Here is a 22,992-nt window from a genome sequence, read left to right on the forward strand (position 1 = left end):
ATTTCTGCTCTAATCTTGGTCAACTCCTTCCTTGTCAGTGGGTTAGGCCTGTCCCTCTGTTGCTGTTCCAGTTTCTTGAGGTGAGAATATAGAAACTGCATTTTAGATTTTTCTATTCTTTTGAGTGAGGCTTGGATGGCTATGTATTTCCCCCTTAGGACTGCCTTTGCAGTATCCCATAGGTTTTGGACCATTGTGTTTTCATTCTCATTGGTCTCCATAAATTGTTTCATTTGTTTTTTGATTTCCTGGTTTATCGAGTCATTCTTGAGCAGGATGGTTCTTAGCCTCCAAGTGTTTGAGTTTCTTCCAGGTTTTTCCTTGTGGTTGAGTTCCAATTTCAGAGCGTTGTGGTCTGAGAATATGCAGGGGATAATTTCAATCTTTTGGTATTGGCTGAGACCTGTTTTGTGTCCCAGAGCATGATCTATTCTTGAGAATGTTCCATGGGCATTTGAATAGAATGAGTATTCTTTGGTTCTGGGGTGTAGTGTTCTATATATATCTATGAGGTCCAACTCGTCGAGTATGGCATTCAAAGCCTTTGATTCTTTGCTTAGTTTTTGCCAGGGTGTTCTGTCTATTTCTGATAGTGGGGTGTTGAGGTCCCCTACTATTAATGTATTTTTTATCTATATGTCTCTTATTTTGGTTAAGAGTTGGCTTGTGTATCTTGCTGCTCCCCTGTTGGGGGCATATATATTAATAATTGTCATATCCACTTNTTATTTGACAGAGATAGAGACAGCCAGCGAGAGAGGGAACACAAGCAGGGGGAGTGGGAGAGGAAGAAGCAGGCTCATAGCGGAAGGGCCTGATGTGGGGCTCGATCCCACAACGCCAGCATCACGCCCTGAGCCGAAGGCAGACGCTTAACCGCTGTGCCACCCAGGTGCCCCATGTCTCTTTATTCTGGTTAAGAGTTGGCTTGTGTATCTTGCGGCTCCCCTGTTGGGGGCATCTATATTTATAATTGTCATATCCACTTGTTGGGTACATACTTTAGGAATAATATAGTGCCCTTCTGTGTCTCTAACTGTAGTCTTTAGTTTAAAATCCAATCTATCAGATAAAAGAATTGCTACCCCAGCTTTCTTTTGAGGTCCATTGGCTTGAAAGATGGTACTCCATCCCTTTACTTTCAGTCTGAATATATCTTTGGGTTCAAAATGAGTCTCTTGTAGACAGCAAATGGATGGGTCATGTCTTTTTATCCAATCTGCAACCCTGTGGCGTTTTATGGGAGCGTTTAAGCCATTTAGATTGATAGAGATTATTGACAGATATGATTTTAATGATGCCATTTCTCTTTAAAGTCTTTGTATCGGTTGTGACTTGCTGCTCTGTATCACTCTTGGGGCCTTTTTACCTTTATAGAGCCCCCCTTAATATCTCCTGTAGGGCTGGTTTCATGGTTATGAAATTGGTTAATGACTGGCGATTCTGGAAGGTCTTTATTTCTCCCTCAATTCTGAATGACAGCCTTGCTGGATAAAGGATCCTTGGCTGCATGTTTTTCTCTGAAAGAACTTTAAAAATGCCCCCCAACCCTTTCTCTCATTGCAGGTCTGTATAGACTTGTCTGACGTAATTCTGATACCTTTCCCTTGGTACGTGAGAAATTTCTTTGCCCTGGCCGCTTTCAATACTGTATCCTTGGATCTAATATTTGCGAATTGCACTATGACATGCCGTGGCGTAGGTTTGTCCTGGTTGAGCTTGGATGGGGTCCTCTCTGCCTCTTGGACACGAATGCTTGTTTCCCTTGCTAGATTAGGGAAGTTTTCAGCTACAATTTGTTCAAATATCTCTTCTAGACCTCTGTTTTTCTCCACCCCCTCGGGGATGCCGATGATTCTGACATTGGATCGTTTCATTGAGTCAGTAATCTCCCGTAACCTACATTCGTGGGCGTGGATTTTTTTAAGTTCAGCTTCTATTTTCGCTTTTTCTTCTACTAACCCATCCTCCAGTTCACTAATACAGTTTCTCTGCCTTTTTTACCCTGGCCGTCAGAGCCTCTAGTTTTGACTGCATTTGGCTTATAGAATTTTTAATTTCTGCCAGATTCGCTCTCATTTCCGCCCTTAGAGATTCTGTATTCTCATTAACATTTTCGTTAATACTTTTTTCAAGTCTACACATCATCTTGACCATTGTTACTCTGAATTCCATTTCTGATAATTTGGTTACATCCATATCCATTAGTTCTGTGGCAGAGGCCACAGACTCATTGTCTTTTCTTTGCTGGGGGGGACTTCTCCTTCTCGTCATTCTGATGAGGAGAGGTTGCGGGGTTGTCCAGACCCCAAATTATTAACCAGGGCCCAGGCAGTGTGCCCTTGTTTTATAGGGATCTTAGGGATGTGGGCTTCTTGATTTTTCAGCCTGCCTTCTGGGGGAGGGGCCTGCTGCGCCAATGCTCAAGCAACCCTGTTTGGTAGGGTCTCCGTGTCTCCTCAATACTCAGCGCTGGAGATGTTCCATTTGTAGAGATCCAGATGTATCTTCCTGCATCTCAGGCTGATTCCGTGGATGTTCAGGCTGGTCTGGTACCTATCGAACTTGACTCAGGGGACCAGCTGAAAAAGGGGTCCCCTACTCCTCTGCCATCTTAACCCCTCCCCTGGATTCTCTGAGCACTTCCTCTTTAAATCCTTCTGTGATAGGTGTGAATTTATTTTCGCTCCCACCTTGAGATGCTGTGTGAATTTTGCTCTCTCCTCTGTTATACATGGATTTTATTAGCTACATTTTCCTCTTTTCTGCTCCTACTCCTTATTCCTCCTACCCTGTTCTTTTGTTACTGGCAGCTCCATTGCTGGTCTCTTGTCTCCCTTTCTTCTTTTTCCTTCTTCCTAATGTATTATGTGGTGATATCTAATACTCATTTTTGTATTTTTCATTATTTATCTTTAGTATTTCTGTATCTTATTTCCAGGACTTGATTATTCATTTAAGGGTAAGCAGAGTATCTTTAGTTACTGTGAATTTGCCTAGCCCCAATCTTGTATATGTATATGCACATATACTATTGATTAATTAATAGAGAAAGAAAAGTTTCCCCAGAGCTCTGGGGATGAGGCCTAAACAGAGCTCTCAGACTTCTTTTAAGTTGGGTCTGCCGAACACAGATGAGATAAGAAACTTCTTATAGGGGATATCCTCACTGAGTTTTATTCCCCTTTTCTATCCAAGTCAGCCTGTAAAGACCTCTGGCTATTTCTTTCATCTATTTGCTTGAATATTGCTTAGGACTTGCTTTAGGAACATTATGTATGTATCCCCAAGCAATTTTTCTTTTCCAGATTCAAAAGATTTGGGGTTGTCAGATGTCTTTTCCAAGCCTAATTGATTAATTAGGCTAAAAGACACTGTGTGACAAAAGTTAGTTTCCCCACACTGTGAACACCTTAACTTACTGGCTCGGTTTAGTTACCTACTTTGTGGCTTTGAACAGCTCTCAAGATAGCCTAGAAGGTTTTAGAGATAGGAATTAGGTCCTATATTGTGTGTCTTGCTCAAAGTACTAAACCGTACATATTATATGTGCTGAGGAAACATTAAATGAACAAATGAACTCAGTACATTCTCTGTTCTAGTGTATTTATATAAAAGGGGTGAATTTTCTTTGCTTCACTTTTTTTCAACACACTTGATGAGAAGTCTATGGCTGTAATACCACATTCTAAACTTGTGAATCTGAGAACATGTATTTTTTTTTTAAAGATTATTTATTTATTTGAGAGAGAGCATAAGCAGGCAGAGGGACAGAAAGAGAGGGGAACCACTCCCCACTGAACAAGGAGCCCGATGCGGGGTTTGATCCCAGGACCCTGGGATCATGACCTGGGCCGAAGGTAGACACTCAATTGACTGAGCCACCCAGGTGCCCGAGAACATGTATCTAAAGTGTGAACTTGAAACTTCATGTGATGAATAGCTGTTGTCTCCCTGAGAATACCTTTCTGCTAGATCTGGCCTTTTTTCCATCTTTCTTTCATTTCCTTTCAAATAACTCTGTATTTCAATAAATGCTTTCTAGAGGATGTTTTTAGCATAATATAAGTGTTTGCTTGTTCCACTTTAAGACTATAATTACATTTGAGTTGACCCTTCCAAGCTGATAGTCTACCATGTGTGATGCTGTTTTTGCTTAGTGGTTATGTGGCTCTTTCTGGAGTGATTTCTTTTCCAAAATATTTTTCCTAATTGTTACTACAGGAAAATCATTGTGTTCATCACTATCCTCTGACAAACTTTTGTTTCTAAGTGACAGTGTCTGTTTTAACTTGGTTCTCCAGGGGCTGAGTAGAGTGAACTGGCATATTCTAGTGTCCCTTACCTGCCTCTGACCACAAGTTCCTATCAGACTTAGATCTTCTCAGGGCCCTTTTACTTCTGCTTGGACTCCCTTTGATAAATCTTGTAAAGAAGCCTTGCCTTTTTCTAAGTTTCCTATATATAGTTTATAATTGTAAGTTGAGGGCAGTGTTACTATTAATAATAAAACATATAAAACTGTTTAGTAAGGGTAGAGATTGTAGACTTGCAAGCCTGGAAGTAATGCCCTCATTACTTACCCCCATTTTTTTTGTGAAAATGCATTAACCTAACTATGTTTGTAGTTCCAGAGGAGAGGGGATGGATGGACAAAGGCATTTTTATATGGATACTTACATCATTTACTAGGAACCTAAAGAATGGTTGTAGCATTCTGGGACATTTTGATTTTCCCTGACAATAGGATCCTGGTGAGAAAATATTCAAGGTTTAGCCAAACAGGAGATGTAGATGTAGGAGATGTATATATCATATTATTTGGCTTTTTTTTTTTTTTTAATTTATTTTTTTAGTAATGTCTACACCCAGCCTGGGGCTCAAACTCAAAACCCTGGTATCAAGAGTCACATGTTCTTCCTACTGAGCCCGCCTGGCACCCCTATCTGGCTTTCTTTAAAGGGTTTTCTTCTTTCCTTCAGTGAGATTAGTCGCCTGGACCTGGGTCTAAGTGTGGAGGTATGGAACAAAGGACTGATCTGGGACACCATGGTGGGGACCGTGTGGATTGCACTGAAGACTGTTCGTCAGTCGGATGAGGTCAGTCAATGCATTGCGCATTTGGAGGTACAGTTCTAGCCTGTGCTTGTTCCCATCCTAGCTCCTTTCAGCTAATATTCACCATGCATCTCAGATTCCTCTGTCCCCCTTTCTAATTAGTGAGCATGCAAACAGCCTATTCCTAACCTCACACAGAGGTTCAATGGGTTTTGAGTCTTGCCTTCTCTCTGCAGTATGACTGAACTTAGAGGTGCCAAAACATCTCTTTAGCCATGTCAGGTAGATAGCCCCTCTGAGTACTGTGTGTGTGGGAGAGGGAGGGAGGGATCAGAGGGAGAAGGAAAGAAGAGGGGGAGTAGGTGTGTGTATGTGATCTAGGATACCTGTGGTTTCTGCATTCCCCTCTAAGATGCTATCTGGGAGAGGTCCCATTAAACTTCCTCAGCCTAGATCCCATCTCCACTTTATTTCTTTGTCACCAATTCCCAAGGAACTGGTTTCAGTCTTCATTTTCCACATATAATCCTAACAGAATTTAAGGAATTACCATGGGTGGCAGTGTTATTCACCCTGTCTCTATACATTATTTCCACGAGTGGTTTTCTACTCCATTTTCCTAGATTAAAACATAACTCAGCATCATTTCCTCATAGACACTCACTTTGAACTTGGAAAAAATGTATTATATTCCTATTTGGCTTTAACATTGACTGTGTTTTCTCTGGGAGTAGGGATAGTGCAGGTGTGCCTCTCTTTCCTAAGTTCTTTTAGTTCTGGCTGTCTCTACTTTCCCAGGCAGATGGGCAGTTCATTTTTGTTGTGGCTCCAGTTCAGGTCTACTTTAAGTAGCAATGTTAGTAGCTCTTTACTGATTAGAAGCAGTAACGCATATTAAGTGACACAGTCATTAAAAATTGTGCAGATTAAATATTGATCTATAGAGATGTTTGGTTTTTGAGTTTGGTACTCCAGAATTCTATGTTCAGTGGGCTTGCAGAGAGCTGAGCACGGTGAAAGGTGCTCTTCCACCAAAGAGGGAGAACAGAAGCCACATAGTAGAGGCAGGTGGTGACAATGGTGCGTTTGCCTCATCAGGTTGTGAGTGGTCCCCAGGAGCTCTCCAACAATGACATTCAGAATAAAACACCAGCTCTTAAGATAGGGGGAGGGGAGTCATGAAGAAATAAAGTTTAATCTTAGATCTCTGTTTTCTAGGAAGGGCCCGGAGAGTGGTCCACGTTGGAAGCAGAGACATTGATGAAAGATGATGAGATCTGTGGAACTAAAAACCCAACTCCTCATAAGATTTTGCTTGATACAAGATTTGAGTTGCCTTTTGGTGAGTCTATTGAATTAGACTTTAAAGACCTTTTAACACTTTTTACCATATTTTTAACAACTGTTTGCTAGTCTTATTACTTTTTTTTTTTGTCTTGTCAGCTATCTGCTTTGAGGGCATTCTGTCTTCTACCCTAGTCCCTATAACACCTAGCCCAGGAATGGTGCAGACTGTAGAATGGTACTCATTAAAGAATCCACACTAAGTGCATTCTCTTCAAGTCAATAGGTTTCTCTGACTGCTTCAGTGACTTAGGAAATACTTGCTTGTTAGAAAACTGTGATTTATTCTTTTGATAATTTAACATTCATTGTCTTGAAGTGAATGTATACCTGTGATTTGTCAATTTAAACATTGACGTAGCATTAATAAATAGAAAAGTATTTAAAAAATACTTTTTAATTCAGAGAAAGACAAACACCATATGATTTCACTAATGTGGAATTTCAGAAACAAAGTAGATGAACATAGGGGAAGGGAAGGAAAAATAAGATAAAAGCAGAGAGGGAGGCAAACTGTAAGAGACTCTGAACTCTAAAAAACAAACTGAGGATTGCTGGAAGGATGGTGGGTGGAGAGATGGGGTAATTGGGTGACGGGCATTAAGGAGGGCACTCGATACAATGAGCGCTGGGTGTTATATGCTACTGATGAATCACTAAATTCTACCCCTGAAACTAATAATACACTATATGTCAACTAAATTGAATTTAAATTAAAAAACTTTTAAAAAATAATTTTAAAAACAAAAAATACATGTTCATGGCAAAAATAGGTTTTTTGTATATATATAGGTTTGCTAAAGAGTGGATCTGTGGAGCTCCTCACACTGTCAGTCCATCCCTCATTGCATTTTATTTTACTTATTTATTTTTATTTTTAAGTAAGCCTCATGCCCAACATGGGGCTTGAATGCACGACTCTGAGATCAAGAGTCAAATGCTCCACCAACTGAGCTAGCTAGCCCCCCCTCAAAGGCATTTTAAAAAGACATTCCTCTCTTTCAACACTGCATCACTTATATCATGTCATTGGTAGCAGTATACATTTCTATCTAGATTTTGAGTTTCATGAGGGCTCTTGTGTACTTCATTTTGGTATCTTTAGAGTTTGCTTGGCACATAATAGGTGTCTGATAAATGATTTTTTGAATAAATGTTAAGGTAAAACCTCAGATAAATGAAGTCTGTTTTTGATGTGAGTTAATGTGAGTGTGCTAAGCTTGTGCCTCTGTGATAACCAAATTTGGGATAGTTTTAAAAGGCTTACTAAAGGGAGGCGCCTGGGTGGCTCAGTCAGTTAAGCCTCCGACTCTTGATTTCAGCTTAGGTCATGATCTCAGGGTCATGATATTGAGCCCCAAGTGGGGCTCCCTGCTCAGTGGGGAGTCTACTTCTCTCTCTGTCCCTCTGCCCTTCCTCCCGCTCACATGCATGCGTGTTCTCTCTCTCTCAAATAAATAAATATTTAAAAAAACTAAAAATAAAAGGCTTAATAAAGGGTCCTTCTGAGGGAAGAATTTCAGCTTACAGTGTGCCACATTTTGGCAATGGATTTTCTTTTGGATAATTCAGAAACCTGTGAAATATTCTATTCAGTTATATACCATTATCTTTTAAAAATAGTAACATTTTTTTTATTATGTTGAAAGTTCAGAAAATATAGGTATGCAAAAACATTAAAATTTCTTATGATCTCATCAACTAGAGATGTTTTTTGCATGTCGATGTTTTATTTTCAAAAAATTTTTTAAAAATATTTATTTATTTATTTATTTATTTATTTATTTATTTGAGAGAGAGAGTGTGGGGAGAGGGGCAGAGGGAGAGGGAGAGAGAATGTCAAGCAGATTCGGTGCTGAGTGTGGAGCACAACAAGGGGCTCGATCTCGTGACCCTGAGATCATGACCTGAGCCGAAACCAAGAGTTGGATGCTTAACCGACTGAGCTACCCAGGTGCCCCAAGATTTCATTCCTTTGATGGCTGAGTAATATTCCATTGTATATATATACCACATCTTCTTTATCCATACAATGAAGTTTTCTGTTTCTGCAAAGAAACATTGAGATTTTGATAGCAATTGCATTCAATATATAGATCACACTGGTTAGTGTTGCATTTTAACAATATTAAGTCTTCTGATCCAATGGGAATAATAGTACATTATTTTGTTCCTGTGAAGATTGAAGATCAAGTTCATGGCAAGATCCAAGCCCACCAGTAAAATTAGTCCATCACTTTCTAACTTTGATTATTTGATGGAATAAAGGATTACTGGCCTGTGATTAAATTAATAACCTAGTAATGTAGTTTCTTCTTTCTCATGGTAGATATCCCAGAGGAGGAAGCCAGATATTGGACCTACAAATTGGAACAAATCAATGTCTTGGGAGCTGACAGTGAGGTAGGAACTGCCTTATTTCCAATACAAAGAGATAGGGAAAATTTCTTTCTAGGACACTATAGTTTGCCAAGGGAGGGACCCAGGAGCATGTTAAAAAATGAAAGAATTTAAGCTGCATTAAAGAAAGAAGGCAACTGGAAGATCACTGGACATTCATTAGAAGGCTCTATCTCCCACTTTTTCTATTTTTCTCATTGTACCCCATAAATGGCTGAGTTGGTATTTAATCTGGCTCTAGACTCTGAGTGAGAGCTTATACTAGGGAAAGTGTCCTCTTGTTACACAGATGAGCAGAAGGCATTTCTTCTGCTAATTCCCAGATTTTTGGATATACAATTGACCCTTGAACAGCAGGAATTTGAACTGTGTGGGTCCACTTGTATGCAGATTTTTTTTTTTTTTAAGATTTTTATTTATTTATTTGTCAGAGAGAAAGAGAGGGAAAGAGAGAGGAGCACAAGCATGGGGAGCGGCCGGCAGAGGGAGTAGCAGGCTCCCTGCTGAGCAAGGAGCCCAATGTGGGACTCGATCCCAGGACCCTGGGATCATGACCTGAGCCCAAGGCAGACACTTAACTGACTGAGCTACCCCAGGCATCCCATACAGATTTTTTTTTTTAAATAAGTACGGTACAGTACTGTAAATATATTTACTCTTATGATTTTATTAACATTTTTTTCTAGCTTGTAAGAATACAGTATATAATACTTAAAACATACAAAATCTGAGAAAAGATAAGATTTTCATTTTTGGGCATGTTGGGCTGTTCGAAAAATTGGTCTGATTATAAGGTAGAATTTGGAGTGCCAGTGGATATTTCAATGGAAATGCCTGGTAAGCAACTTCATGAAAGAATATGAAACTCAGGGTTAGATAGGGTGAGGAGCTATAGGCATAGAGTTTGGATTCATGAACATAATGATAGCATTTGGAGTCCCAGGAATAGAAGAACTTACTCAGGTAGAATATATAGAAAGTATTGAAGAGGAACAAGGACAAAACCTTGGGGGAACATCAAAGATAGAATATGGAAAAAACCAAAGAGCTGGAGAAAGAGTTGCCTGAAGAGAACAAGTAGGAGAAAGAGAGAAAGGTTCATGGAACAGAGGAAAAAAGGATTTTAAGGCAGAAATTTTTGATACTGTCAAATGTTATTGAGAACAAAGATGATGAGTAATGAAATGAAGCTGTTACATTTGGCAGTTAATGACCAGTATCTGTGGATTAGTGCAGGAAGCCAAAATGAAGTGTTTTGATGAGTGTATTGGTTTCCTAGGGCTGCCATAAAAAAGTACCACTAGCTAGGTGGCTTACAAAAACAGAAATTTATCTTCTCAGAATCCCGGAGGCTAGAATTCTGAAATGAAGCTATTGGCAGGGTCAGTTCCTTCTGGATGTTCTAAGGAATTGTCCTATGTTTCTCTTCTGCCTTCTGGTGATTTTCAGTAGTCCTTGCTGTTCCTAGGCTTGAAGACACATTGTTCCAATCTCTGTCTCTGTTATCACATGTTTCTCAGTCTGTCCTCACAATGTGTTCTCTTGGTGTGTGTCTGTCCAAATTTACATTTATGTTGTAAGGGCAACAGTCATTGGATTAATTGGATTACATCTATAGAACCCCATTTACAAATAAGGTCACATTCATAGGTACTGGGGATTAAGACTTCATCATATTTTTTTGAGGTACACGGTTGAACCCACAATGAGTTAAATCAAAGATGAAGAAATGGAATTTGTGACAAGTGCAAACTACTCTTGTCAGGGCTTTTTCTTAATTTAACTGAATCCTCTGTAGGCTTCCTGTTATTAAACTACGTAACTGTTCTCATGCCCAAGTAAACACCTCAACTTTTTTTTTTTTTTAAAGATTTTATTTATTCATTTGACGGAGAGAGAGACAGCCAGCGAGAGAGGGAACACAAGCAGGGGGAGTGCAAGAGAAGAAGCAGGCTCCTAGCAGAGGAGCCTGATGTGGGGCTCGATCCTATAACGCCGGGATCATGCCCTGAGCCGAAGGCAGACGCTTAGCGACTGAGCCACCCAGGCGCCCCACACCTCAACTTTCCTTGTTTGTTGAAAGCTCCGATCTTTCTTCTTCCCTTGATAAATGCCAGATCGACTCTATCTTTGTATCCACTTTCCCCTTTGTGCTTTTTGTTGTCCCATAGCCTGGGTATAGACTGGTATACAGTTTTCCAAACGCCCATCTTCTTTTTTTTCCTAGTAAGAAACACGTGGCTGGCTCAGTTGGTAGAACATACAACTGTTGATCTCGGGGTTGAGTTTGAGCCCTGCATTGGGGTTAGAAATTACTTAAAAATAAAATCTAAAAAAAAAAATAAACACATTTTACTTTTGATTTTATAGGCTTACCATGTGTTACTATGCAGAATCAAATGAAGAAGTTAAAACAATAAAAAACCGAATGTAACTTATACCAATATTGCAGAATTTTACAAGTTGTAAAAATGCTGGTTCTTGGTCTGTGGTTCTCCCTTTAAGATTTTTGCTCTTTGTTTCTATTCTAGGGTTCAGAGTTCACTAAGTTTACTTCTTCCGACTGTTCCTTTATCGCCCTCTTGTTGTTTTAAAGATTTGTTTATTTAAGAGAGGGAGAAAGAGAGAAAAAGAAAGTGTGTGTGGGGCAGAGGCAGAGAGAGAGAGAGAATCCTCTAACCGACTCCCTCCTGAGCGTGGGGCTGGATGCGGATTTGATCCCAGGACCCCTGAGATCATGACCTGAGCCAAAAATCAAGAGTCAGCCGCTTAACTGACTGAGCCACCCAGGCGCCCCACCCTCTTGTTGTTTTGAATAGCTTTATTGAAATAGAGTTCACATACCATACAGTTCACAAACTTAAAGTGTACAATCTAGTATATTTAGAGTTGTACATCCTTAGAACGTTTTCATTACCCCATAAAGAAATCCTGTGCCCGTAGCCATCATATGCTAATTCCCTCACCTTCCAAGTCCTAGGCAAACACTGATCTACCTTCTGTCTCTATACATTGGCTTATCCTGGACATTTCATATAATGGAATTATACAGTATGTGGTTCTTATGATTGTCTTCTTTCACTTACCATAATATTTTCAAAGTTTCTTCTATGTTGTGGCATGTATCACTACTTCATTCTTTTTCATTGCCAAATAATATTCCATTGTATGGTTACACTTCATTTCATCCATTTATCAGTTGGTGCACAATCCAGTTGTTCCCACTTTCTGGCTGTTACAGATAATGGCTGCTATTAACATTGATGTACAAATTTTTTGTGTGGACATAAGTTTTCTCTTGGGTATACACCCAGAAATGGAATTGTTGGATCAGATGGTAACTATGTTTAACTGTTTTAGAAATGCTAGACTTTTTTCCCATAGTGGCTGTACCATTTTACATACCCACCGGCAGTGTATAAGGGTTCTATTTTCTCCACATCCTTCCTAACACTTGTTGAACATAGCCATCCTATTGAGTGTGAAGTGATAACTCATTGTGATTACCACTTTATTTGAAAATTTTATTATTGAAATTTTCTACCATGAAAAATATATAGAATTACTCTTCCTTCTTTTCTGCTGGAGTATTTTAAGACCAATCCCAGACATCATCATGTCCCACCCATAAATACGTGAATACATTAGTATACATCTTTATTAGATAATGCCTTAAAAAAAAATCCCACATGCCTTTAACACATCACATTTAACAATTTCTTCCTTCCTTCCTACCTTTTTTCTTTCTTTCTTTTTTTTTTTTTGAGAGAGAGAGCATGAAGTGGAGGAGGGGGAAGGGCAGAGGGAGAGAGAGAATCTCCAGCAGACTCCATGCCCAGTCCAGAGCCCAATGTGGGGCTCCATCCCAGGACTCTGAGATCATGACCTGGGCCAAAATCAAGAGTCAGATGCTTAACTGACTGAGCCACACATGCCCCAACAATAATTTCTTAATGTCATGTAATACTTACTTCAGATTTCCTTTATTGTCTCAAAGATGTATTTTCACAGTTGATTTGTTCAATTCAGGATCCAAACAAGTTGTTCATATTTGGTTATTATGTCTCTTAAATCATTTTTACTCTGTAACTGTTTCCCCTTCCCCCATTTGTTTTATAGAGCTCTACATACTCTGGATCTGGCTGATTATATCCCCAAGGTTTCATTTACCATTTTCCTCTATCTCTGTTTCTTCCTTTAAACTGAAAATTGTAGGGGCACCTGGGTGACTCAGTCAGTTAAGCATCTGCCTTCAGCTCAGGTCATGATCCCAGTGTCCTGGGATCAAGCCTCACATTGGGCTCTCTGCTCAACTGGGAGCCTGCTTCTCCCTCTCCCGCCGCTCTGCCTACTTGTGCTCTCTCTCTGTCAAATAAATAAATAAAATCCTTAAAAAAAACAAACTGAAAATTGTATCTAATAGTTTGAGGATTAGACTGAGACTTAGATTGAAGTTTTGTTTTGTTTTGTTTTTTTGTTTTTTTTTCGTAGGGAGATAGTGTCTTATCTCACTTTTAGTGATGTTAAAATTCAACAGTGGAATGAAGTGGGGGTAAACAGAAGGGGGAATGCACCATGAGAGACTGTGGACTCTGGAAAACAAACTGAGGGCTTCAGAGGGGAGGAGGGTGGGGGATTGGGATAGGTTGGTGATGGGTATTAAGGAGGGTACATATTGCATGGTGCAGTGGGTGTTAATATGCAAATAATCATGGAACATTATCAAAAACTAAGGATATACTATATGGTGACTAACATAACATAATAAAAAATTATTATTAAAAAAATTCAACAGTGGAGATTCATGTATTACTTGCAGGTACTTTCACAATAAACATCATCCATGTGAAAAAAATTCAGCAGTAGATCAGGGAATTCAACTGGTGTCAGCCAGTTTATCCATAATAAAGCCTTCCCACCAGACCTGGTTTTAGTAGCAATAATTGTTACTTCATAGGGCTTGCAAAATGTTGATTTTCTAATTATATTACTCCTCCAACCTTTTTTTACTATGATTTGTCTATGAAGAAGAACTTTCTCTTACAAGCTATTTGATTCACTTGTAATAGTCTGTTCAAGAAAAATAGTCTCTTTGTCAATTTTCAAAGTAATAGGCAACTTCTCAAGGCAACAAATGCATTTTCCTTTTTTGTGTGTCAAAATGAATTTATGGATTTTGATACTGATTTGTTTCAATCCATTGCAGTCATTATTCTTTTTGATACTAAAATCATCTCATCTTGGTTAGTGGGATCTTCTTCAAGCTGGATTGTGTATGCTTTTTCTTTTTTCTTGTTTTTATCATGTAAAAATTTTAAGGAGACATAAAAGTAGAGGGAATAATAAAATGAAACCTATGCACTTATTCCCAAGTGATTCAGTGATTATCAAGATCTTGTCTTATTTGTTTGCAAAACATTTAAAGAACACAATGTAGAGTCTTATCTTTTTATTCTCTGGTATGTTTGTAACAGTTCCCATACACAGGAACCCCTTGGGTCAGAAACACTGAGTCAGGATTGGGTTAGGGATCTACCATTTGATAGAGTTGGGTTGTACCACCATTTATTTTTCCTAACTCATGGCCAATTAGGTTTATTTTTCCTAACTCATGGGCTATTACAAATGTATGCTACAGTGAACATCTTTGAGTCTATTTCTCTTTATGTATGAGGGATTCTCTGGATATGTACCCAGAAAGTAGAATTGCTTGGTAGTGGGATATATTCTGTTCAGTCTTACTAGATATTGCTAAATTGTTCTCCAAAATAATTATACCAATTTATATTCCATTTTCCTGCTTCTCTGTATACTTGCTGATACTTGATATTACCAGATTAAAAATGTTTGCTAATTAACGGGTTTATTTTTATTTTTTATTTTTTTTAAAGATTTTATTTATTTATTTGACAGAGAGACAGCCAGCGAGAGAGGGAACACAGGGGGAGTGGGAGAGGAAGAAGCAGGCTTCCAGCGGAGGAGCCTGATGTGGGGCTCGATCCCATAACGCCGGGATCACGCCCTGAGCCGAAGGCAGACGCCTAACGACTGAGCCGCCCAGGTGCCCCTAATTAATGGGTTTAGATCATTATTTTTTAAATTTGTATTTCTCTGTTATTGGTGATATCCATTCATTCATTTATTCAGCAAATAACTTACCAAACACTAAACACTAGGCATTGTTTTAGATGCTTAGTAAACATCAGAGGTTAAACAAAGATCCCTGTTCTCATACATCAAATAGGAGGATAGAGACAATAAGCAGGAAATGAAATAAATGTAAGTGTTAAAGTATGAGAAGGGCTATAGGGGGGAAACCTGTTTTCTCCATGTAGGTTTTGCATTTCTTTTGTTAGATATTTATTCCTAATCATGGGTTTTTTTTAAAAATTACATTTTCTGGGGCGCCTGGGTGGCTCAGTCATTAAGCATCTGCCTTCGGCTCAGGGCGTGATCCCGGCGTTATGGGATTGAGCCCCACATCAGGCTCCTCCGCTATGAGCCTGCTTCTTCCTCTCCCACTCCTCCTGCTTGTGTTCCCTCTCTCGCTGGCTGTCTCTATCTCTGTCGAATAAATAAATAAAATCTTTAAAAGAAACTACATTTTCTAATAGTTCATTGCTGTTATAAGGCAATGCTTTGGTGCTTATTTTTATTATTGATCTTATTCAGCAACTTTTAAAATTTTATTTTAATTCCAGGTTAGTTAACACACATTATATTAGTTTCAGGTGTACAATATAGTGCTTGAACAATTCTGTGTATTACTCTGTGCTCATCAGGATAAGTGTACTCTTAATCCCCTTCACCTAGTTTATCCCTCCCCCTCCACCTGTCCTCTGGTAACCAACAGTTTGTTCTCTGTATTTAAGAGTCTGCTTTTTTTGTTTCTCTCTTTTTTTGTTGTTGTTCATATGTTTCTTAAATTCCACATTTGAGTGAAATCATATGGTATTTGTCTTTTTTTGACTTATCATTATACTTAGCATTATACTCTCTAGATCCATCCATGTAGTTGCAAATGGCAAGATTTCATTCTTTTTTGTGGCTGATTAATATTCTGTTGTGTATATACACCACATCTTCTTTATCCATTCATCTGTCAGTGGACACTTGGGTTACTTCCATAATTTGGCTATTGTAAATAATGCTGCTATAAACATAAGGGTGCATATATCCTTTTGAATTAGTGTTTTCACACTTTTTGGGTAAATACCCAATAGCGGAATTACTGGATCATATGGTAGTTCTATTTTTAACTTTTTGGGGAACCTCTGTACTCTTTTCCAGAGTGGCTACACAGTTTGCATTCCACCAACAGTGCACGAGGGTTTCTTTTTCTCCACATCCTTGCCAACACTTGTTTCTTGTGCTTTCGATTTTAGCCATTCTGATAGGTGTGAGGTGACATCTTATTGTGGTTTTGATTTGCATTTCCCTGATGATAAGTGATGTTGAGCATCTTTTCATGCGTCTGTTGGCCATCTGAATATCTTCTTTGAAGAAATGTCTGTTCATGTCTTCTCCCTGTTTTTTAATTGGGTTATTTTTTTGGTGTTGAGTTGTAGAGGTTCTTTATATGTTTTGCATACTAACCTCTTATTGGATATGTCATTTGCAAATATCTTCTATCAGTAGGTTTTCTTTTTGTTGATTCTTTGCTGTGCAGAAGCTCTTTATTTATTTATAATTTTTTTTAAAGATTTTATTTTTTTGTCAGAGAGTGCGCCAACGCAAACGGGGAATGGTAGGCAGAGGGGGAAGCAGTCTCACTTCTGAGCAAGGGGCCTGATGTGGGACTTGATCCCAGGACCCTGGGATCATGATCTGAGCTGAAGGCAGGTGCTTAACCGACTGAGCCACCCAGGCATCCTGAAGCTTTTTATTTTTAAAAAATATTTAATTTTTTTAAGGTAAGTTCTTTGAACTAATGACTCTGAGATCGAGTCACATGCTCTACCAACTGAGCCAGCCAGGTGCCCTAGAAGCTTTTTATTTTGATGTAGTCCCAATAGTTTATTTTTTTCTGGAATTCTTAATAGTTTTACTAGTTTAGAGATTCTCTTAGATTTTTTAATGTAACTAGTTTCTGCATATTTGAATAATAACAGTTTTTAGTCTCTTTTCAATCCTTCTGCTTTATTTTTTTTAAGCATTTGAATTTTTATACATATCTTTTTAGTGACAGACTTCATTTTTTACAGCATTTGTGGATTTATAGAAATACCGAACAGGGGCACCTGGGTGGCTCAGTTGGTTAAGCATCTGCCTTCAGCTCAGGTTGTGATCTCAGGGTCCTGGGATCAAGCACCTATTAGGCTCCCTGCTCAGCGGGGAGCCTGCTTCTCCTTCTCCCACTCCCCCTACCTGTGCTCTCTCTCTGTCAAATGAATAAACAAAATCTTAAAAAAAAAGAGAGAGAGAAAAAAATACTGAACATGTTACAGGGTTTCCTTATTACCTCTTCCTTACCCCCTCCCTATAGTTGTCCCTCTTATTAACATCATACATTAGTACGATACATTTGTTACAATTAATGAAGAAATATTGATGTTATTATGAATTTAAAAGTTAATGTTTTGTTATATTTATTTTATTAACTACAAATAAAATGAAAACTACAATTACAAATAAAATGAAAAAGTCATGGTTTTTTCAAGTTTCCTTAGTTTTTACTTCATGCCTTTTTTCTGTCTCAGGATCTCATCCAGGACATTGTGTTACATTTAATTGTCATCTCTTGGCGGGTCACTTTCACTTTTTTTGCTTGTTTTTGATGCTTCCTTATTTTAAAAAATTAATTGCATAAAACAGTGTAATTTTTATTTTTATTTTATTTATTTATTTATTTATTTTTTTTTAAAAGATTTTATTATTTATTCGACAGAGATAGAGACAGCCAGCGAGAGAGAACACAAGCAGGGGGAGTGGGAGAGGAAGAAGCAGGCTCATAGCAGAGGAGCCTGACGTGGGGCTCGATCCCACAACGCCGGGATCACGCCCTGAGCCGAAGGCAGACGCTTAACCGCTGTGCCACCCAGGCGCCCCAAAAGTGTAATTTTTAATACTTGGAGTGAAAGTGGGAACCTTTTTTTTTTTTTCCCTGACCGTAAGGGGAATACTTCTTAAGTCCTAAAGTATGAAGTTTGCTATAGATTTTGATAGGTACTTTATCAGATTAAGGAAATTCTATTTTCTTGTCTAAGAATTTTTGTCATGAAAAAAGGAATTTTATCAAGGCTTTCTGTGTCCATTAGACCACAAAGTTTTTCTTTAATCTGTGTATTGTGGTGAATTACATTAACAGATTTTCTGATATTGAACTATCCTTGCATTTAAAGACCAACTGGTCATGTTATATGGCTGTTTATATACCAATATACATGTATATGCATGCATATACATATCTTTTTACATATTAACATTACAGCACTTATATATCATGGATAAATAGTATGTGATGAATTTGGTTTAGTGATCTATTTAGGATTTTTCCATTTATATTCATGATGAGATTGGATATAATTATCTAGGACTATTTTTTTTCCTCTGGGTTTTGTGTGTGTGTGTGTGTGTGTGTGTGTGTATATGGTTTTTTGTTTGTTTGTTTTAATGAAGTAAACTCTACCCCCAACGTGGGGCTCGAACTCACAGCCCTGAGATCAAGAGTATGTTCTACTGAATGAGCCAGCTAGGTGCCCCTCTCTCTTTTTTTTTTTTTGGTACGTATGTATGATAGATTTTTCCTTAGCTCTCTTGATATTGTTAATTAGGCTTTAGTTGGTTTTCATCTTTCTGCTTTGGGCCTGGAGGATATACATGAAATATGTTTTCTGAAAATATCTACTCTTGTCTCTCTCTTTTCTTTTTTAAAATATTTTATTTATTTATTGTTACAGAGGGAGAGCGCAAGTGGGGAGAGGCAGGCAGAGGGAGAAGTAGGCTCCCCGCTGAGCAGGGAGCTCGATCCCAGGACTCCAGGATCATGACCCGAGCTGAAGGCAGACGCTTAACTGAGCCACCCAGGCATCCCTCTACTCTCGTCTCTTAAATCTGAATTCTTCTAGTTTAATATTTAAAGTTATAGAATTTTGGGGGTTCCTGGCTGGCTTGGCAGAGCGTGTGACTGAATCTCAGGGTTGTGAGTTCAAGCCCCATGTTGGGTGTGGAGCCTACTTATAAACAATTAAAAATTAAATTTACAGAATTTTCTCATGGTTAGATCTGTATACTGCCTTTAAAAATCATCATCATTTGTAATGGTTATTATTTATAACCAAGTCTGTTTTTTACTTCGGGGTGGTGGGTTGCTTAACCTTCAAGAAATTTTTGAGCATTTTTATGATTGGCAGATTCACTATTACTATTGTATAAGTTGTGCTTGACTTCTTATTATTCCCTGTTGGAATTAGTGATTAACAGTATCTCCCTCTGATATTTGTATCATAATTTATTGTTTGTAAAGTCCTTCGCATATAAAAGTATATTTACATACAAAAAGTGTTTTGTATTTTGTATTCAACTACTTGAAACGCCCTTTACCATTAGTATTCCTATGTAACCCGCCATAAACTTTAGTCTGGATTATTGCAGTAATTAGTATTTCCCTCTTGTTCCCTATAGTTCACCTCACACAGCAGCCAGAGAGACTTTTAAAGTGTAATCAAGTCATATCCCTTTTGTGTTTAAAGTTATAAATGGCTTCCCTATACACTAGAATAAAATCCAAACTCCTTACCATGATATACAAACTCTATCAAGGCCTTTGTACATAATGAGTACTCAAGAACTATCTGCTGAGTGACTCATTCATAGGCAGTGGTAGAGAGCTCTGTCTTGTCCAGTACATCAGAGCGTAATAAGTGGCTGAGTCAGGATGAGAACTCCAGACCTCATATTTACAAATTGCTGGACCATATTATGTCTTTTGAATCCTCCAATAGGCTCTGATCAAACTATTCTGTTTTTCAGACTGTGTACCTGTGTTAACTTATTTATGCCTTTCTCTTCTTGTTTTGTCTTTATAAATCTTGGCCATCCTCAAGACTTGCATTTAGTTCTTCCTTTTATAAACTTTTTTTTTTATTGGCTTCAGTAATTGTTTTTGTTTTTTTGGTTATGACGGTGGTGTTGGGTTGGGGAGGCTGAAATATAAGTGGGAAGGGGACTCTAGTAAGTGTTAGATGTTGCATTACATGCTTAAGTAAGTGATTTCACTTTTCACATGACCTTGTGAGGGAAGAAGCACTATTATGTTTTTAAAGATGAGAAGACTCTATTTCAGAGAGGTTTTTAATTCCATCACCCAAATGGGGAAATCTGTATGTTATCCATAAGAAAACTCAGAGGACTGAGTTTCCTAAGCTCTCCAAGGCTCCTCGAAGCCTTCTACAGCTGCCTGGCAGAGCTGGTACGTACCCAGGTGCCCTTGGTCAAAACAGTGTCTCTGCTATCCTGCTTTAGCCTATTATATTGGGCAAGGGCTATATTTCATAGTCTGGCCTATATGTCAGGATCATACAGGGCAATCAGCAGGATGACTTGTTTCTGTTCAATAAAAATTTAGCTCTAGTCAAACACTAAACCTTTTTACAAGTAGCTGTGATTGGTTTTTTCCCCTGTATTTGGGCCTCTTATCTGTGTTTTTTTTTTTTTTCTTTCTTTCTCCTTTCTGCTTTCAGTATTCTAGTCAAGAAGAAAGCCGGAGGAAGCCATTACCCACTGCTGCCGCCCAGTGTTGTAAGTGAGAAACTTATCTTTGAATGTCACTAATCACAGCTTTCTGTTAGTTCTCCAAACACGGGTTTTTTTTGAGTTGGGGAGGGTGGAGATGTGAACAAAAGATGTTCTGGAAGCACACCTATTCAGGCCCGTATCTCCAGTGGTTATCTAATCATTAGCTTTAGGAAGAGTTCTCTTGGTTTTGTGTGGCTGTAGGCAGGGCAATGGTGGTCGTCTTTTATCTCCATTTGCAAGCTTTTACCATGGAGGAATGATTTTTCCTATTTTATCCTGTTTACCTGTTACTGTTCTTTAAAGCTCAGTTTAAATGTCAACACCCCTGGGAAATCTTCTTGCTGTTGACTCCTTCCCCCATGTCTAGTTTAGGTGTCTCTCTTCTGCTTCCATAGTACCCTATGCATACATTCATCATATAACCCATTATATATTGTAATCTATGTATATTTCTTTGACAAGAACACAAAGTTTTTGTAGGCATAGACATTCTTCTATTTTATATTTCTAGATTCTTTCTCAATACCTGATACATAGTATAGTAAGCCTCAGTAAAGTTTGGTAAATGACTGACTGAGAGAATTTGTCATTTCTCTTGAGATTAATTTATCCAGACTACAAAGATTCATTCTTCAAATGAGCCATGTATTGTTGATATAGTTCTGCCTTTTCAGTTTCTCTCAAAATAGCCTGAGGACACACTGAAGGACTGACTTGGAGTCTATTGTCTTTCATTTTTTCAACCTCTGTGTGTGTGTGTGTTTGTGTGTGTGTGTGTTTTGTGCTTTTGTGTTACTATAGTTTTTCTCAACCAAATGCCAAACTCTTAACAAATGCTGGTTGAAAGTGGTTGTTGTAGTAGTTATTGTAGCAATAGTGGTAATAATAATAACGATAGTAACTAACACATTTTGAGGTCTTACAGTATGCCAAATGCTATCAGAACTAAAATGTACTAAATTTTATTTAATCGTCACAATAACCCTAAGACATAGTTTTTACTGTTGTCCCATTTTTCAGATGAGGAAACTGAGGGATAAAGAGATTGAGTAATTTGCCATAAATCACATAGGTAGTAGGTGGTGAAGTAAATATTCTAACACAGACAACATGACTCCATAACCTATGGTTGGAACCATTATAACCTTCGTAGTGTTTCTGAGAAGGAAAACCTCTGTTCGTGGTTGATAAATCCATTGGTTGTCTTCCATTTTATAGGCTACTTTCCTGATAAAGTAAGACCGATGGGAGAGCTCAACATTTTTTCTTTTTTTTAAAGAACGTCTGCTATTTTTCACATGACTTATTGCTAACTTTTTTTTTCATATAGGACTTCAAATTTATCAAACATTTAGGTTCATAGGAGACCAGAAGAATCTGCATTGAAAACCAGGTTGTGAATTAAAGTCTATAGGTTCTTTCCAGAACTCATTGTAAGGAGCTAATTTTGACCTTTTAAATCTTAAAAAAAAAAAAAAAATTTTTTTTTTCCTTGGGAGAGTGAGGGGGAGGGGCAGAGAGAGAGAGAGAGAGAGAATCTTAAGCAGGCTCCATGGCCAGCACAGAGCCAGCGTGGGGCTTGATCTCACAACCCTGAGATCATGACCTGAGTGGAAATCAAGAGTCAGTTGCTTAACTGACAGAGCTACCCAGGTTCCACTGACCTTTTCTAATCTTTTAAACCTTTCTCCTTGACTGCTAATGAGATGTGAAATGGAGTGATTGAGATTTCACTTCCCATTCTTTCCTGCGCACATTTGATGAAGTGCAGTTAAAGTGATGAGAGATCAAATGCCAAGAGAGCGGGTGGAAATAAAAGGCCATAAATAATTAGTAGGTTTGGGATGCCTGGGTGGCTCAGTCGGTTAAGTGTCTGCCTTTGGTTCAGGTCCTAATCCCAGGATCCTGGGATCAGGTCCTGCATCAGGCTCCTTGCTCAGCGGGGAGTCTGCTTCTCCCTCTGCCTGCTGCTCCCCCGGCTTGTGCTTGCTCCCTCTCTCTGACAAATAAAAAATAAATAAAATCTTAAAAAAAAATCAACAAGTTTAATAATTTTCATAAGTTTATTGGCTAATTTATTTTTGAATAGAAGGTGAATAGATGGTTCTTATCTTTTCATTATTCCCTCATATGTTTTTATTTTGAAAAATTTAAAACAGAAAAGTTGAAAGCACAGTATAATGAGCACCCATTTACCCTTTACTAGATTCAGTGGTAAACATTTTGCCACATTTGCTCTCACTTGTCCCCACCTCTCTCTTGCATCTCTTCTTTCTTTTCTTTTCAGTGGTAAACATTTTGCCACATTTGCTCTCACTTGTCCCCACCTCTCTCTTGCATCTCTTCTTTCTTTCTTTTTCTTTTCTTTCTTTCTTTCTTTCTTTCTTTCTTTCTTTCTTTCTTTTCTTTTCTTTCTTTCTTTCTTTCTTTCTTTCTTTCTTTCTTTCTTTCTTT

General features: G+C 38.3%; 1 protein-coding gene across 5 annotated transcripts in view; it reads left to right on the forward strand.

Annotated features, from left to right (window-relative positions):
* UNC13B (unc-13 homolog B) overlaps positions 1 to 22,992 on the forward strand; it is a 220,767-nt gene that overhangs the window by 60,103 nt on the left and 137,672 nt on the right. For all 5 annotated transcript variants that reach the window (XM_019809869.2, XM_002929194.4, XM_034664078.1 and 2 more), the window contains exons 4-7: positions 4,983 to 5,100; positions 6,277 to 6,400; positions 8,732 to 8,805; positions 20,484 to 20,541. In XM_019809869.2, the coding sequence (XP_019665428.1) occupies positions 4,983 to 5,100; positions 6,277 to 6,400; positions 8,732 to 8,805; positions 20,484 to 20,541 (374 nt within the window). The remainder of the gene's footprint in view (positions 1 to 4,982; positions 5,101 to 6,276; positions 6,401 to 8,731; positions 8,806 to 20,483; positions 20,542 to 22,992) is intronic.

This window comes from Ailuropoda melanoleuca, chromosome 7 (genome assembly GCF_002007445.2).
Source record: "Ailuropoda melanoleuca isolate Jingjing chromosome 7, ASM200744v2, whole genome shotgun sequence".
Lineage (NCBI taxonomy): Eukaryota > Metazoa > Chordata > Mammalia > Carnivora > Ursidae > Ailuropoda > Ailuropoda melanoleuca.